Here is a 17,982-nt window from a genome sequence, read left to right as displayed (position 1 = left end):
ATAATAAGTTTGGAAGACAAGTAAATCATTTTACAATTTACACATCTCTTTGAACCGTTTTTGTTAGTGTTTATATAAATAAGGGCCAAAGTTGACAAGTATTGAAAGCTGAAGGTCCTCAAGAACACTGATAAACTATTTTGCCACATCTCTTTGAACCGTTTCAAGAACTGCCGAACAAACATCTTGCTCGCGTTCTCTCCATCTGTTGATATCTCCGATCTCCGATCTAGATCCGATTAACAATGGCGATGGCACCCGATGTGTTGTTCAATTTGAGAAACAACTTCTACTTGGGAGCATATCAAGCCGCAATCAACAACAGCGATATCCCCAAACTCACGGAAGAGGATTTAATCGAACGAGATTGCCTTGTGTATAGATCCTACATTGCCCTTGGAAGCTACGAAGTATGTGATTTCTTCGTTATCTATCTATTATTTTTCTCATTTGTTTGATTTCATGTGTTGTAATTGAATTGATCTTCGATAGCTTGTGATTAATGAAGTCGATTCATCTGCGGCGACGCCTCTGCAAGCCGTGAAATTACTCGCCTTGTATCTTTCCAGCCCCGATAACAAGGTAAAATTTGTTGATCTCGTAGTCATGTCGATAGCTATTAACTTGTATGCAATATGGACATAATCATTGTCTACAAAAATGAAACACGTTGCTTTTTCTGTTCCATGGAAATTGCAATAATTCCCCTTTTGAGGTTTCAGTAGCATTGCAATTTGCAACCTTTGTTGAAAGTTCCTATTTTGAAGTGAAGGACAGCATCACTTTGAAACAAACGGAGGATTCTTATATCCTGTAGATATTGCAATAAGTTTTGTTTTTGAGATTCCATACAACTTGGGAAATCCTTTGTTGAGAGTTCTAATCTTGAAGTTACTATTTCCCTTACTCATTGCTAAAATCATATGGTTTAAGTCTATAGATGATTCCTTGGTTTTGTATTTACTGCATGATATATTATATACTCAACAAATTTGACAAATAATTCAAAGTTTTGTGCACAGCTTAGTCAAAGCTTTCAATTTTATTGGCAAGAAGTAACATGAATTATTGTTGTCATCTTGGTTACTTGAAAGTCTTGTTCTATTCATGAATTGTTCTTCAGTGATTTACATTAGTCAAATAATATTAATAAGTTCTATGTCTGCAATTAGGTCAAGTTTTCTTTCATAAACTGCAACATGCACAATTGAAATTTGAAAGCAAGACGTGTTCTTAACGAATAAAAGCATGTATGCTGTATGCCATTTGTGTACATGTGCCTCTGCTGTCATTTCAGGGATAAAATGGGCCATTTCTCTAACTAGTAATTATTATATGATCTGATAGGAAAGCATCATTTCAAGTATAAAGGAGTGGTTGGCAGATGATGCCATTGGGAACAATCCAATTCTCAGGCTTATTGCAGGCACCATATTCATGCATGAACAAGATTACAATGAGGCTCTCAAACACACAAATGCTGGAGGGACTATGGAACTGTTGAGTTTTACTTTTTCTCTCTCTCTCTCTCTCTCTCTCTCTCTTTATGATGTTATTTGTTATTAATTTTATTTCTTTACTACTCCCCATAAAAGATACACATACACTCAATACCCTACATTCTAATCTTACATCAGTTATATTTTGCCACTCCTAGTTGCACACAGCTCCATAACTACAAACAATCAAATATTTTTGGTTATAAACAGATCTTGATTTAACAGGAATTATTGCTCTTTTATTCTGTTCCTAATGCATTATGTCCCTTTCAGATATGCCTTGAATGTCCACATTTTCCTCAAGATGCACAGATCAGATTATGCTGAGAAGCAATTAAGAGTTATGCAACAGATTGATGAGGATCACACATTGACTCAGCTTGCAACTGCATGGCTTAATTTAGCTGTGGTATGTGTTTTTTCAACCTAATTGACTTATTGGGGACATGACTTAATCTGGTAACCTATATATGAAAAACTGTTTTTTTTTATGAAGTGTACAATTTTATGAAATAGGGTGGTTCAAAGATACAGGAAGCATATCTCATATTCCAAGATTTCTCTGAGAAGTACCAAATGACTAGTCTGATCCTTAATGGGAAGGCTGTGTGTTCCATGCAAATGGCCAATTTTGATGAAGCTGAATCATTTTTACTAGAAGCACTCAACAAGGTAAATTTCCAATTTCCAAACGAGGCCCTGTTTTTCATTACATGACAATACAAAACAGGTTGTACTGCATGTGGCATGTATTGAACTGACACTGACACTGATGTCAATGGGACAAAAGTTGAATAAGTTAATTGTAATGTTTTCAAATAGGATGCAAAGGATCGAGAAACACTGGCTAATCTGGTTGTATGCAGTCTCCATCTTGGGAAACCTTCTTCACGGTTTTTAAGGTTTGCAGTCATTTTCTTAAATATTTTTTTAAATATTATTTATATAGACAGTAGTCTTTTAGAAACTGAGTTTTGTGTGTTTTTTTTGGTTGCAGTCAGTTAAAACTGTCGGATCCAGAACACATGCTACTCAAACGGGGTTTAACTGCAGAGGAGAATTTCAACAGAGCAATACAAACGGTTGCTTAAAGATGTTGATTTTTGAAAAGGAAGTCAATTTTGAATACTTGTGTGTTTGAATATATGTGACTAAAAGTTCAGAAAATAATTGATTTTTGTTTTTTTTCTAATAGAGGAAAAAGTAATAGTTTTGTCGTGGAGTAGTTGGTCAAAGGGGGTCTCACATGGGGTTAATTTAAATAAATGGGATTTAACTTTAAGAGAAGTATTAATCAAGTGATCTCACATGGGAGGATGCTTCCACATGGTACTAATAAAAATCAGATCTTTGACTTCCGTAAATATGGATTGTTGGATCATCCAAAAATAAGATACATAAGAAAAGAAAAGGCTTGTAGGAGAATATAGTAATATACGAAAAGAACAAACACGACTGAGCAAACGATTATATTATGTTTGGCGTACTAGCTGAAAAGCTAACTGTTAGCTGAAAATCTAGCTGATAGATGAAAAGCTAGCTGTAAAATAAAAAGCTAGCTGATAGCTGAAAAGTTAGCGATAAAAAATGACATTTGGTAAAATTAACTGAAAGATATAAAATTACATAAAATGACATTTAAGAGAATGTGTTTCTATAATTAATTAAGTGGTATATTTGAATTTAAAAAGAAAAACTCTTAAAAACTATTCTAAATAGTTTTTTAAAAAGCTAGTTTATAAACGACTTTTTAGTTTGACAAAGTGACACGCCAAACACAACCTATGACTTGCATTTTAATATAATTTTCTTAAAACAAATATGTCCTCTCATGTTTGTTTCTAATGACGCAATAGCCAAAAATAGGTCTTGGAAACCAACTAATGTAGCTAAGTTTAGATTTTACCTTGTGAAAGCTTCAATTCCATTAGCAAGGGAGAGAAAAGAGAAAACATTAAACATGCACTTTGTTGTGGAAATTTTTTTGATTTTTTGATTTTTTTTTAATAAGAAAAGTAAATTTTGGAAACATGTTTGTTTAAGATTTTTTTTTTAAAAATTTCAAAGAAAAGAGAATTTTTTGTTTTTCAAAATTACATGTAACTTAATTATTGCTTTATGTATTTTTTTTTCATTTATAAAAGTTTCTAAAAGATAAACACACCCTACCCTCATATCCACCTTAACACTAACCTACCTTACATATCCTATCTACATAGCCATACCACCGGTCCACCACCCTACTCCACCCATCCACCCACCCTACTCCTACCACTCCTATCCTATCGTCAAGTATGTATGAAGAATGTAACCCCCATGGATTCGGACTAGACGTTTAAAATATAATAAGTGATAATTATTTATAATTAAAATCATCGAAAAGGTTGTTCGTCGTATGCGTTACGAGTGATAATAACGTTTTTAATAGAAGATTATTTAGGATAAATAATTATAACGAAAGTTTTAGTAGTTGCGATGATGATTCTGTGACGTATAAAGAACGCTCAAATCTGATTTCGTATGAAGAAGTTTTGATTTTTTTAAGTTTCGCTACGACACAGTACAACAAGGTACAACATAGAAATCGAAAGTAAAATCAGTTGATTGGTAGCCAAAACAATGTAAATAAGGGTTGAAGATCTCGTAAATACGAATCGGTCGATATAGAGATAGTCGAGAACGGAGTTCATATGAAGAAGTTATGAATTTTGCACGGTTTTTTGCAGTGTAATATTCATAAACTGTAAAATTTAAAATAGAATGAGAATTAGTTGATGAAGTCTAAAAGAAAGTTGTAGTACTTGGAAATAACTACAAACAACGTCAAAAACAGAGCTCGTATGCGAAAGATATGATTTTTTTTCGAAGATTCACGATTTCACCTGCTATAGGCGATGCAACACCACTCACCACTCACCATGTGTCACGTTTGGAAGAGATGTTTGCCGCCTACGCCAAGGCACGACACACATGGGTCAGGGACTCGCCCTCCATTCTAGCAGACTATAAATAGCTAGTGAATGTTGTTCATTCCCACACAAATATTTCATCATTTCTCTCTAGAACCTCCCCCACTCTAAGCCCGATTCTCCTGAGTTTCTGACTACTTTTTCGAGGTTATGAGGCATCAAATATCCTAACGAGAAGGAGTGTTCGGAGTCAAAGTTTTGCCAGTGCAGTTTCTGGTTTTCGCTTGAAACTCTTTACGTTAAACTGCACTTACTACGCTTTAATTGTAACTTATATCTATATTCATAATCGTTATTATGAACCTATAAATAAGATTTATCAGTGACTCCAAGTCAAAATACCGATTGATCTACTTACGGTAGTGATGTCTAGGCTAGATCCAATGAGGTGTTTAAAATGGATTTTCAAAATAGTATACTCTGTATACCAAACAGATCCTACCTTCGATATGATCTTACTTGGTTGTTCCTTATTCAATAGAACTCGAAGTATTCCTTGGGATTGCTGAGGAATGTGGAAATAGTTAATATAACATTATAAAATATGAATGAAAACTGAAGCATAGTAATATTCATACTTAGATTGTTTAAAAGGGATAAGTTGAAGTATTAGCCGAGGAGCTTGCTTTCCTGAGGATCTCCAAACTCAATCAGGTGAGTGCATAGCTACTTTAATGAACATGATTTTAATGCCAATATTTATTAAAATTATTAAATATTTGTTGAAAGTTTATATGTAAATTATATGCTTATTGGCTGGAATATGTGTTAGATGTATATTTGATGACACACGCTGTGCAGACCAGATATGGTTCTGTATGTGTTAAGATATATATATATATATATATATATATATATAAATATATATATATATATATATATATATATATATATATATATATATATATATTATTTACATGATAATAATAAAAGTATTATTATTAATGAGAAGATTTATAATAAATACTCAATCCTCTGTGTTAAATATATATGCTAAATTAGGATAGCGTTGACTAAACAGAGATGATATTGGATGTAGATTATAGAGATTGTAGTTTGTTCTAGTTTCTAAACTAAAACGTACAAAGGATGTTTAGATCCAATTAAGTTGGATAATGAACCGGTCTAGTTATAATTTAAGGTTTGTCAAGGACATTTAGTTTGAGTTAGGTTGAAAGAGTGTTAGTTATATCTTGTATTGTAAAGATATTACACAGGCAGGTAATTTGTGTTGATCTTGTCTAAATAACAGACTAAGACCCAAAGAGACACTTAGTTCATTTAAGTTGGATATCGAGCATCATTATATTAAAGGTGTGTGTGTGTGTGTGTGACACAAAGAGTAGAACTTTCTTCACTTGTGATATGGCGGGGTACGGGTGCGTATAGGAGTGCTATATTAGTATTCCCCTTCCTCTTCTTTTTAGATGAGCTTCATGAGTTATCGTTTTAATTTATGAAGTGATTAGATGAGCTTCGTAGACTACCAAATAGGGTGTGTCTGTATCACACTACTGTTAGGTATGCCTGATCCATTTTCTAGTCAGTCAAATAGGTATGTCTGATAGCCTGTCTAATTCATCTAGTGGAGTATAGATGACCACCCTTGACTTAACTGTCTTGCGGTGTTAATGAACATTGGTTCATTCGAGTACTCAATCCCTCTCATTTGTTGTCTTTCTTGATCCTAACTTGCTGTTAGGGAATCCCTAAAGCAATATAGTCATTCGTTGTTTATAGTGATCCATCTGAATAAATCTCATAAGATTGGTGTATATTATCAATATGGGAGAATCGACGAGATGGGGTGGATTTTTATAGATATGATATATCTGTATTGTGGATAACAATTGGTTTTGCAGGTTTATTGATTGTGGATTATTATCGTAATAAGAGTATGGGATTGAAAACCCTATGTATCTCACCAAGTTTCCCAATCCGACCCACTCATTTTATATGCATCACATGTAGCGGTGCTAAGACTGATGAAGACTTGAATAAGATGCAGAGTGGTTAAAGAGAAGATATGTAATTGTGTTTAGGACCGTTAGGTCTTTATGTTGTAGAATATATTATTTATCGATTATGACATCCTTAGAGTTTTTGATATTTTGAAACAATCATTTGTGTTCAAAATGTTGTAATTTACTAGGATTTTCCGCAAGTAAAGATATTATTATTTTGAAAGCGTAAAGATTTTTTTTTGGTGTTGAAAAATAAGGGATGTCACAGAGAATCAAGCAACAAAGGAGAAGTCAGATGAGGGTTGGGTATGGAAATTGGGGATAAAGAAGGGCGTAATGGTATTGGAGGTTTCCAGGAGAAAGAGGAATGGTATCAAGGGGAGACTGCTAAACTGATCTTCAATATATATAGTAAAGATGTGGAACGAATTTCTTCCATCTATGTATCTAACTTCCCAAATTCATTGGATTCCAAGCGCTACGTCATGTGTTTTCTAAACACGAGAAGATGCCCGCAACAACATTTTAACTAATTGGCGCCGTTTCCGGGGTACATGGTATTGCTAATAGTTTTATGCCACGATCTTTTCGTATAGATACACCAATAAAATTTGATCCAAAGATAGAGAGGTCTGCGAGTAAACTGAAGAAAGAAGTAGCTCAACAAAACCACTCAATTAAATATATACTCAATCCTCTGTGTTAAATATATATGCTAAATTAGGATAGTGTTGACTAAACAGAGATGATATTGGATGTAGATTATAGAGATTGTAGTTTGTTCTAGTTTCTAAACTAAAACGTACAAAGGATGTTTAGATCCAATTAAGTTGGATAATGAACCGGTCTAGTTATAATTTAAGGTTTGTCAAGGACATTTAGTTTGAGTTAGGTTGAAAGAGTGTTAGTTATATCTTGTATTGTAAAGATATTACACAGGCAGGTAATTTGTGTTGATCTTGTCTAAATAACAGACTAAGACCCAAAGAGACACTTAGTTCATTTAAGTTGGATATCGAGCATCATTATATTAAAGGTGTGTGTGTGTGTGTGTGACACAAAGAGTAGAACTTTCTTCACTTGTGATATGGCGGGGTACGGGTGCGTATAGGAGTGCTATATTAGTATTCCCCTTCCTCTTCTTTTTAGATGAGCTTCATGAGTTATCGTTTTAATTTATGAAGTGATTAGATGAGCTTCGTAGACTACCAAATAGGGTGTGTCTGTATCACACTACTGTTAGGTATGCCTGATCCATTTTCTAGTCAGTCAAATAGGTATGTCTGATAGCCTGTCTAATTCATCTAGTGGAGTATAGATGACCACCCTTGACTTAACTGTCTTGCGGTGTTAATGAACATTGGTTCATTCGAGTACTCAATCCCTCTCATTTGTTGTCTTTCTTGATCCTCACTTGCTGTTAGGGAATCCCTAAAGCAATATAGTCATTCGTTGTTTATAGTGATCCATCTAAATAAATCTCATAAGATTGGTGTATATTATCAATATGGGAGAATCGACGAGATGGGGTGGATTTTTACAGATATGATATATCTGTATTGTGGATAACAATTGGTTTTGCAGGTTTATTGATTGTGGATTATTATCGTAATAAGAGTATGGGATTGAAAACCCTATGTATCTCACCAAGTTTCCCAATCCGACCCACTCATTTTATATGCATCACATGTAGCGGTGCTAAGACTGATGAAGACTTGAATAAGATGCAGAGTGGTTAAAGAGAAGATATGTAATTGTGTTTAGGACCGTTAGGTCTTTATGTTGTAGAATATATTATTTATCGATTATGACATCCTTAGAGTTTTTGATATTTTGAAACAATCATTTGTATTCAAAATGTTGTAATTTACTAGGATTTTCCGCAAGTAAAGATATTATTATTTTGAAAGCGTAAAGATTTTTTTTTGGTGTTGAAAAATAAGGGATGTCACAGAGAATCAAGCAACAAAGGAGAAGTCAGATGAGGGTTGGGTATGGAAATTGGGGATAAAGAAGGGCGTAATGGTATTGGAGGTTTCCAGGAGAAAGAGGAATGGTATCAAGGGGAGACTGCTAAACTGATCTTCAATATATATAGTAAAGATGTGGAACGAATTTCTTCCATCTATGTATCTAACTTCCCAAATTCATTGGATTCCAAGCGCTACGTCATGTGTTTTCTAAACACGAGAAGATGCCCGCAACAACATTTTAACTAATTGGCGCCGTTTCCGGGGTACATGGTATTGCTAATAGTTTTATGCCACGATCTTTTCGTATAGATACACCAATAAAATTTGATCCAAAGATAGAGAGGTCTGCGAGTAAACTGAAGAAAGAAGTAGCTCAACAAAAACACTCAATTAAATATATACTCAATCCTCTGTGTTAAATATATATGCTAAATTAGGATAGTGTTGACTAAACAGAGATGATATTGGATGTAGATTAGAGAGATTGTAGTTTGTTCTAGTTTCTAAACTAAAACGTACAAAGGATGTTTAGATCCAATTAAGTTGGATAATGAACCGGTCTAGTTATAATTTAAGGTTTGTCAAGGACATTTAGTTTGAGTTAGGTTGAAAGAGTGTTAGTTATATCTTGTATTGTAAAGATATTACACAGGCAGGTAATTTGTGTTGATCTTGTCTAAATAACAAACTAAGACCCAAAGAGACACTTAGTTCATTTAAGTTGGATATCGAGCATCATTATATTAAAGGTGTGTGTGTGTGTGTGTGACACAAAGAGTAGAACTTTCTTCACTTGTGATATGGCGGGGTACGGGTGCGTATAGGAGTGCTATATTAGTATTCCCCTTCCTCTTCTTTTTAGATGAGCTTCATGAGTTATCGTTTTAATTTATGAAGTGATTAGATGAGCTTCGTAGACTACCAAATAGGGTGTGTCTGTATCACACTACTGTTAGGTATGCCTGATCCATTTTCTAGTCAGTCAAATAGGTATGTCTGATAGCCTGTCTAATTCATCTAGTGGAGTATAGATGACCACCCTTGACTTAACTGTCTTGCGGTGTTAATGAACATTGGTTCATTCGAGTACTCAATCCCTCTCATTTGTTGTCTTTCTTGATCCTCACTTGCTGTTAGGGAATCCCTAAAGCAATATAGTCATTCGTTGTTTATAGTGATCCATCTGATTAAATCTCATAAGATTGGTGTATATTATCAATATGGGAGAATCGACGAGATGGGGTGGATTTTTACATATATGATATATCTGTATTGTGGATAACAATTGGTTTTGCAGGTTTATTGATTGTGGATTATTATCGTAATAAGAGTATGAGATTGAAAACCCTATGTATCTCACCAAGTTTCCCAATCCGACCCACTCATTTTATATGCATCACATGTAGCGGTGCTAAGACTGATGAAGACTTGAATAAGATGCAGAGTGGTTAAAGAGAAGATATGTAATTGTGTTTAGGACCCACTCATTTTGGTGTTGAAAAATAAGGGATGTCACAGAGAATCAAGCAACAAAGGAGAAGTCAGATGAGGGTTGGGTATGGAAATTGGGGATAAAGAAGGGCGTAATGGTATTGGAGGTTTCTAGGAGAAAGAGGAATGGTATCAAGGGGAGACTGCTAAACTGATCTTCAATATATATAGTAAAGATGTGGAACGAATTTTTTCCATCTATGTATCTAACTTCCCAAATTCATTGGATTCCAAGCGCTATGTCATGTATTTTCTAAACACGAGAAGATTGTGGATGCGTTTATCGCTCGGAAGCACTCCAAGATATGTAAAAGATCTGGGTTTATCAGATTTATTGGACTTGAGGATGATAGGGACGTGGTTCGAAAAATGTCATCCATATAAATTGATAAGTTTCACTTGGTCGTTAATAGCAAGATTAGTACTTTTCATGTACTCAATCATTAGAATTGGTTTTTATTGTGTGATTCTTCATAGGATTTAGGTAAAACAAATAAACTTAAAACCCTTAAGTTCACATTCAACCTAAGGATCTATGTTTTCACTATTGAAACTATAACTATGGAAATTAAATAAGAAACCCTAGGTAATTTTCGAAAATTAACACAAAAAGGGTTTAGGATTACATAACTTATTGATATTATAGTAAATAACAAGAATCCTTCACTTGCAGATCTCTTCGAAGCAAACACCATAATTTTCGTGACTCTAATGGTTCACACCCAAGCTAGCAAGAAAGACGACTATAGAGAGAGAGGAGAGGGGGTGTAAGAATTTTGGCTTGCCTTTTGGAATAATGGGTGGCCGAAAATAAAAGGGCTAGGGTCCTTTATATAGTGGTACAAGGAAACCCTGGATAATCCTAATTGGAATATAACAATAATATTTCAAATTGGTAATTATCCAGCTCGTTATTTATCCACATATGATATACTAGAAACCCTAGAATATCCCCCAAAACCGTCCAACCCTTATGTTGGAAGGTTCTGGAACCTTTTGCTCAACTATTGAACAATTACACTTTAAACCCTTCACTTTTAATTAATTCTATTAATCCTAAATTAATTCCAATTATATTCTGATTAATTATTAATTAAATAATAGCTTTTCTAATTAATATATTATTTTCATAACATATTAATAAACTTTTTATATGGATTTATTAATCACATAATAAATTAATCTCTCTCTCTCTAAAAGTCATCTTGTCCAATTGCTAGGTTTGAAGGCAACCAAAAAAGAATGTGTTACTATCAATTCAAGTATATACCAGTTATAATTATGGGCTTATACACTAATCCAAAAATTATATCTAGATATTTTAGTTTTTATCTTAATGAATGTTTGATTTTAGTTTTTTTGGCCCGATCAACTAATTTAGGATTAAATCAATCTAGTTAGTTAGTTGTTGAAATCAGTAATTGTTTTGATAAACTGGTAACAAGTAACAAGTAACAAACCGGTTCCGTGTTGGGATTTGACTTTGTTATAAACTGAAATATCATATTTTTATGCTTTCTTGCTTGTGAGAAGTATTAAATATTGCTGAGAATTTTACATAGATCATAATATTGTTTTTCTAACTTGATTAAGAGCTTATTTAATTAGGTTAGTAAGAAGTTAGGATTAACTGAAGATCTTGTTTTGGTTAATTAACTAGGTAATAGAGAACTTACTAGAACTTGTTAGTAGTTTTCAGTACCAGCTTAGATAGAACGCATCTTAAATAACCAAGCTTGTGTTGATTGCATGATTAGGAAAGTCGCAGCAAAACTAAATTCGCTTTTTATTACTAAATTTTATTTACTTTAGTTTAAATTAATAATAAAAAATCCCCACTTTTTACATTTTCTGTTTTATGACTATTATCTACCGTATGCAAAGAGGCATTGGCCATTAGGATGTGTCACTGTGGATTCGACTCTGCTTCCATGTGTTACCTAATAGTGTAACCAAGCAGTGCTATTTTATTTGTATAAGATGCCCGCAACAACATTTTAACTAATTGGCGCCGTTTCCGGGGTACATGGTATTGCTAATAGTTTTATGCCACGATCTTTTCGTATAGATACACCTAGAATTTGATCCAAAGATAGAGAGGTCTGCGAGTAAACTGAAGAAAGAAGTAGCTCAACAAAAACACTCAATTAATTTCTATGCTTCATCATCTTTTCTAGCCCAAGGATGAGCATGGGATGGAACTGGTACCATTCCCGATTTCCTGAAAACCAAATTTAATTAAAAGTCAATCCTGAGTACCGAACCAAATTTACATTAGCGGTACCAATACCGGTTTTCGGTACTAGTAACGTGTAACACTCGATTCCAGGTACTTTTAATTATGTCTTTGGTTTTCAAGTTTATTACATTTTTGGTCCTTACGCTGAGCGTAAGTGAGAACTACGCCCAACATAACTCATTTAAAACTGATTGCGGAACCTAGCTCGTATGCTGGGCGTACATGGAAGTACGTTAGACGTATGAACGCCAGACTCAAACCCTAATTTTTAGGGTTTCGCCCCTATTTAAGTGTCATTATGGACTCAAGACCACTCCCCCCATCAACCTCCTTCCCTCTAAAGATTCCCTATGAAATTCTACCTTGTTCTTGAGTGTTCTTGGGCTTTGGTGGTAAAATTTTGGTGTTTTTGTACACTTTGAAGAAGAAGGAGCTTGGTGTTCAAGCATTGGTTGGAGTGGAGCTCATAGATCAAGAGTCTTTATCCATTTTGCTAGTATCTGAAGGTATAAAGCTTCTATCTTGATGACTCTATGTGTTAGATCTAGTTTAGGTCTTTGTTTTGAGCATATTATGGTCCCTTGAGTCATCCTTGTGAGTTGTGAGTATGAGATACTCCAGGAGCTTAGAATGTTATATCTTAGCATTTAAGATGTTGTTAGTGCATGAAAATGTCATCTTAATGGGATTTGATGAACCATGCAATAGTTGGTGTTCATATTATGGACTAAGATGGATAAAAATGGGTATTAGGTCCCATTAAGACATGCAAAGGAGTAAAGTTTCCAAATTTATGTGTTAAGACCTTAAAATGTAGTAGATCTGTTGGTTGGACATTAAGGGTTTAATATATTAAGTCAAAAAGTTGAAGAATGGCTAACTTACCAGTACGTTGGGCGTACTTCTTAGTACGTTATACGTATTGGGTCAACACACGTACGTGGGGTGTAAGGGTCGGGTACGTAGGGCGTACGCTGTGTAGTGGACTTTTTTTTTTTTTGATTTTGGGACACTTTTGGACTCTAGCATTTTGGGACCTTGTTGGACCACAAGTCTTTTTGAGTTGGGCCATTGTTAGGCCTTGGACCTTTATAGTTTTGGGCCGATATTGGGCCTTGAGTATCTTTTGGATTTGGGCCATTATTGGTCTTTAAGTTCCATTGAGTTTGGGCCACGGTTAATTAGGCCACTTAAGGGAAGGGTAAAATGGTCTTTTAGCCAAGGAGTAGGGGCTAGTGAATTAAAGTCTCAATTATGGTTTATGACCTAATTATTAATTAGGTATTATTTGATTGATTAGCGTAAGGATTCTTCGGTTCGATAGCCCGTGCATCTATTTGTTTAGCAGCAAACTCACTATACTGTAGGACACTAGGGATTGTTTGTGCTTGTAGTCTTTATGACTCCTTTTGTATGTTTGTATGTATGTGTGCCTATTTGCTATATGTATGTGGGGGGTGAAATAGACCCGATACAACCTTGTGCTGACACATGAGTTAAAATAGACACGGGGGTGACATAGACCCAGCACAACCTAGAGCTAAGATATGAGTTGAAATAGACTCGTGGGTGAAATAGACCCGATGGTGAAATAGACCAGGTACAACCTTGCACCGACATATATGTATGGTATACGATATTTTGGGGAACTCACTAAGATTTGTGCTTACGATTTTTAGTTTATGTTTAAGGTATTTCTGGTTTGAAGGGGAAGATGTAACATCCCGATGTTGAGGTATTTCCAAATTTTAACCCTAAGTGTTACACCCATAAAATTTAAGCCAATTTAAAGCTTTTCAAAACATTAAAAACCAAAAATTATTATAGATTTGTTTTCAAAATAGTCTATATCAGAGTTTTCCCAGAAACATAAACAAAACATGAGGAGCTATATGATCATGCATTCGCCTTGCCGCGATCCCCTGATGTACCTGAAACAATAAACTGAAACTGTAAGCCCGATAGCTTAGTGAGTTTCCTAAAATTCCGATACACTGCACATAACACATATACAAATAACAACATATACTGGGTCCACAACTTACAGACTGGATTACCCCTAGGCCCACAGTGTGAGTCCGGATTGCCTTCCGGGCCCACATCTCACATCTAGATTGCCACCGATCCCACAGTACGAGTCTTCCTCAGCTCGTATCTGGAATGCTCCTGGATTTGTTGGTTACCGCACGGAGCAGTATCACCTCAACCCATTTCACATAATATGTCGACATATAACACAACTAATGCACATACATATAATCACATGGTACTACAGGTAGTCCTACAGATCTACCTAACTGGCATATCAACTAACATGCAACACAAACTCATACTCAACATACTACCAAATGCTAGGAAATCATATCCAATGGGCCGGCCTTGGTGCCTTAGACCCCTTAGTATAGTGAGAATAACTCACCTCGCAACTGTCGACTCGAAAGATAAGCTCAAACTCTCGGATCACCGCCACAAACTCCACCACCTATATTCGCCAAACAACCATGTTCATAAATTCTCAAAATTCCCCAGAAGTCCAATAGTCAACCCTTGGTTAAAGTCAAACTCAACTGCCAAGGTCAACAGTCCATGTTGACCTGAACTCGTCGAGTACAACCAGCCACTCTCCGAGTTTCTTGCATAACTCGTCAACTCGCCTAGTCACTTGAGTGACTCGTCGAGTTCCTAATGTTTGTGGCCGTGAACTCCTTGGCCAACTCGTCGAGTTTTCCTTGCAACTCGCCAAGTTCACATGTGTCCAAAGGTTGGGAAAACCCTAGCTGACTCGCCGAGTCACTCTACTGACTCGCCGAGTCTACGGCAATCTTCATCGGACTCGCCGAGTTGACCATGCAACTCGCCGAGTCCCTTCAGTCCTTCAACCAACAGATGCTTTTTAAGCCATGCTAAGGTTCCATATTGCAGATCCAAATCCCCAAGGCATGTTTATCACGTAAAGTTGCAAACTTTACGTGCATGCAAGGCTTTAGAGACTCTAAATGACAAATCCAAGATTGAAATGGAATTTTACACCTTAGTAGATTCTCATTCTTGCAAAATCTTGAAGCTTTATAGACTTAGAGACCCAAGGGAGTTTAGATCTGAAGTTGCAACTTCAGATCTTGGCTCAAACACAAGAAAGGCTTCCTAATATCCTAGAAAAGCCATAAAATCCACTCAAATGAGATCTAAAATGAAATGAGGTCAAGATAAAGGCTTAATACCTTCCAAAGGATGCAATCTGAGGTAGATCTCTGATTCCCACACGTTCCTTGCTTCTATTCACTTGTTCTCCAAGATTTTCTCACCAAAAATCCTCTTCCAAAGCTTGAATACACAAATGGAGCACACTCACACAAATTAGGGTTTATGGAATATCAAGAGGTTGTAAGGGAGGTTGAGGAGGACAATGATCCTTTAAATAGGGTGCAAAACCCCGAAAATTAGAGTTTCATCCTCCAGCTCCTACTCGTCAAGTCCCTTCTTGGACTCGTCGAGTAGGTCACTTAAACACGTGGACCAACCCATTGCTACTCGACGAGTCAGGGCAACCAACTCGTCGAGTAGACCTTGAAATAAAGAAAATCTTGATGGGTTTTAGTATACTACAACATCCTATGGGGCACATACAACCCTAAATACCTTGGATCTATGTTTTCACAAATTATACATGCAAATCGTTTCCAAGGCATTAATCGTATAACTAGCATGCAATTGACATAAACCATATTAGATACTAGTTAGGGTAACATACCTTTTATGTAGTTTGAAGTCTTGATGTATTTGGCCTTAAGAGCTTAGCCCCTATCGTGTGGAAGCCTCAAATGAAGTCTCAACTTATCATGGAAAAATGATGAAACTTGAGAGAGAATTCATACACACCAAAACTGTCCATATCCTCCAAGAATACATTAGTCATGATTTTGGCTATGAAGTAACATATTTATATGTGGAATTCCAAAGGTCATGGGTTAACTGTGACATCCCCAAAATCTCGGCCAGAACAGACCGATTTTCATTTATACTTTTAAAATATATTCAGAGTAAATCCTTTTGATTTGAAAGAGTTGCGGAATTTGTTCCCAAAAACAAAACATGATAAAACAATGTTTACCAAAGCATTTCATAAAAGAAATGTATTTTCATTATAATCAAAACTCAGGGTGTCATGTTCCGATACAGACCAATAAGCATAAACGATAACATTACAAGTCATTCAACAAATATATACATATACAGACTTGTAAACAAAACAACTGATGGTTCATCCATCTCATGCCCTTGCGCCACTTCCTGTAATACAAATAAAACTGAGTGGGTCAGGCTTGGGAGCCTGGTGAGCATATAGGGTTTTCAACCCACAATAAATAATCATATTTAATTTTTCACCAACCAACAATAACCCAATTACCCATTCCCGTTATTCTCACTTTATGTCCCTAAGACAACTAACATAAGGGACCTAGTCTAAGAATATCTCATCGGGGCGACAACACATGCTTCGGGGGTACCTCAACAATATAAGTCAAATAAGGAAACCATGAGGGGGATGGAGTACAGCGAATGAACACCCAAGTTCATTAACACCTACAGGTTGCGAACCTGCTAATGTTCCACAAGACTATCTAGAAAAGTATGTGGTCGTCATCTAAACTCCGCTAGATGACTAAATCAAACAACAACGAGGCCTCTCATCTGTTTATTACACACCAACTATCTACCCATGTTCTACCCAACATATTAGTAGATAAAAATATACATTTTATACCTACTTTAAAAACCTGTATAGCATGCTTTAATCAACACATATTTCACATAACAGATGAGGCACACACACACATAACACATATCTCATAGAGAATAAATCATATCTCTGAGTTAGAAGAAAGTGAATACACATTCACACATATAAACAACAATATACTTAATACACTCGAACCGTACTTGTATTATTATCGTGTTTGTGAAAGGTAGTATACACTCACTTGATCAGAAGATGATCAGACAGCACTACGGCTTGCAAAAGTAGTAATCCTCAGCAGATCTGGAAGATCTTCACAAAAATCGAACTTCTCGCGGGCAGAGCTTCGGCTCGGGAATCGCACTTCTCGGGATCTTCGGGATCTCGGGACTTGCTTCGGGGCTCGAGAATAATACCGGGGATTCGGGGTATTTCTAGCACGCAAATCGATGCAAAACGGGAGAGAGAAGAGAGAAAATAGCAAAAGAACTCGGCTGCCCTCGCATCCTATTTATAGGAGGCTGGAGCCTCGGAGTACGCGGGGTGTACAGATCCGAAATTGTCATGGCGTTCGTCATCCGAAGCCACTTGCTGCGAGGGTCGTCATGCTTCGCTGTACGCGAGGCGTACTTCAGATCAGATCAGTGACTCCTTCGGATAATGCCGAATTTTCCATTTAAAATTAAATACAAATTATTTAATAAACTTCGGAAATTCATATCTTCTTCATACGAACTCCGTTTTCGACGTTCTTTATATCCACACGAAGGTGAGACTACGCTCTACAACTTTCGTTTAGACTTCGTCGGCTAATTTTGACTTTGTTTTTATTATTTATTTTTAATAGGCCGGGACAGAAAAACTTCGTTATAAATTCATAACCTCTTCGTTTGACGTCTGTTCTCGCCTAACTTTTTATCGCTTCGATACCAACAATGAGACCTTCGATCCTCGTTTAGATTGCTTCGGCTAAAAACCCCTCGATCTCAAATCGAGTAAAACAGGCTGCTCACCGCTAAGCCGAAACTTCGATAAATCATAACTTCCTCATACGAAGTCAGATTTGGGCGTTCTATATATATTCGGAAACCTCGTTTCAACTACTACAA

At 35.8% G+C, this 17,982-nt stretch overlaps 1 protein-coding gene across 1 annotated transcript; it reads left to right on the top strand.

The window, feature by feature from the left end:
* The first annotated feature begins 156 nt into the window (after positions 1 to 156).
* On the top strand, positions 157 to 2,717 carry LOC111906610 (coatomer subunit epsilon-1). The gene is made up of 7 exons (XM_023902376.3): positions 157 to 410; positions 493 to 582; positions 1,348 to 1,499; positions 1,773 to 1,908; positions 2,016 to 2,171; positions 2,322 to 2,401; positions 2,497 to 2,717. The coding sequence occupies exons 1-7, from the start codon at positions 246 to 248 to the stop codon at positions 2,588 to 2,590; spliced, it is 873 nt and encodes a 290-aa protein (XP_023758144.1). The 5' UTR covers positions 157 to 245; the 3' UTR covers positions 2,591 to 2,717.
* The last annotated feature ends 15,265 nt before the right edge of the window (positions 2,718 to 17,982 follow it).

The sequence above is a fragment of the Lactuca sativa genome, chromosome 7, assembly GCF_002870075.4.
Source record: "Lactuca sativa cultivar Salinas chromosome 7, Lsat_Salinas_v11, whole genome shotgun sequence".
NCBI lineage: Eukaryota > Viridiplantae > Streptophyta > Magnoliopsida > Asterales > Asteraceae > Lactuca > Lactuca sativa.
Note: the sequence above shows the minus strand (reverse complement) of the source record. Positions and strands in the feature narration are given on the sequence as shown.

Excerpts from the sequence above, each read along its gene's own strand:
- LOC111906610 (XM_023902376.3), top strand. The coding sequence starts at position 246 with ATGGCGATGGCACCCGATGTGTTGTTCAATTTGAGAAACAACTTCTAC. Across the intron at positions 1,500-1,772 it reads GCTGGAGGGACTATGGAACT|ATATGCCTTGAATGTCCACA; the intron begins GTTGAGTTTTAC and ends TGTCCCTTTCAG. Across the intron at positions 2,402-2,496 it reads CCTTCTTCACGGTTTTTAAG|TCAGTTAAAACTGTCGGATC; the intron begins GTTTGCAGTCAT and ends TTTTGGTTGCAG.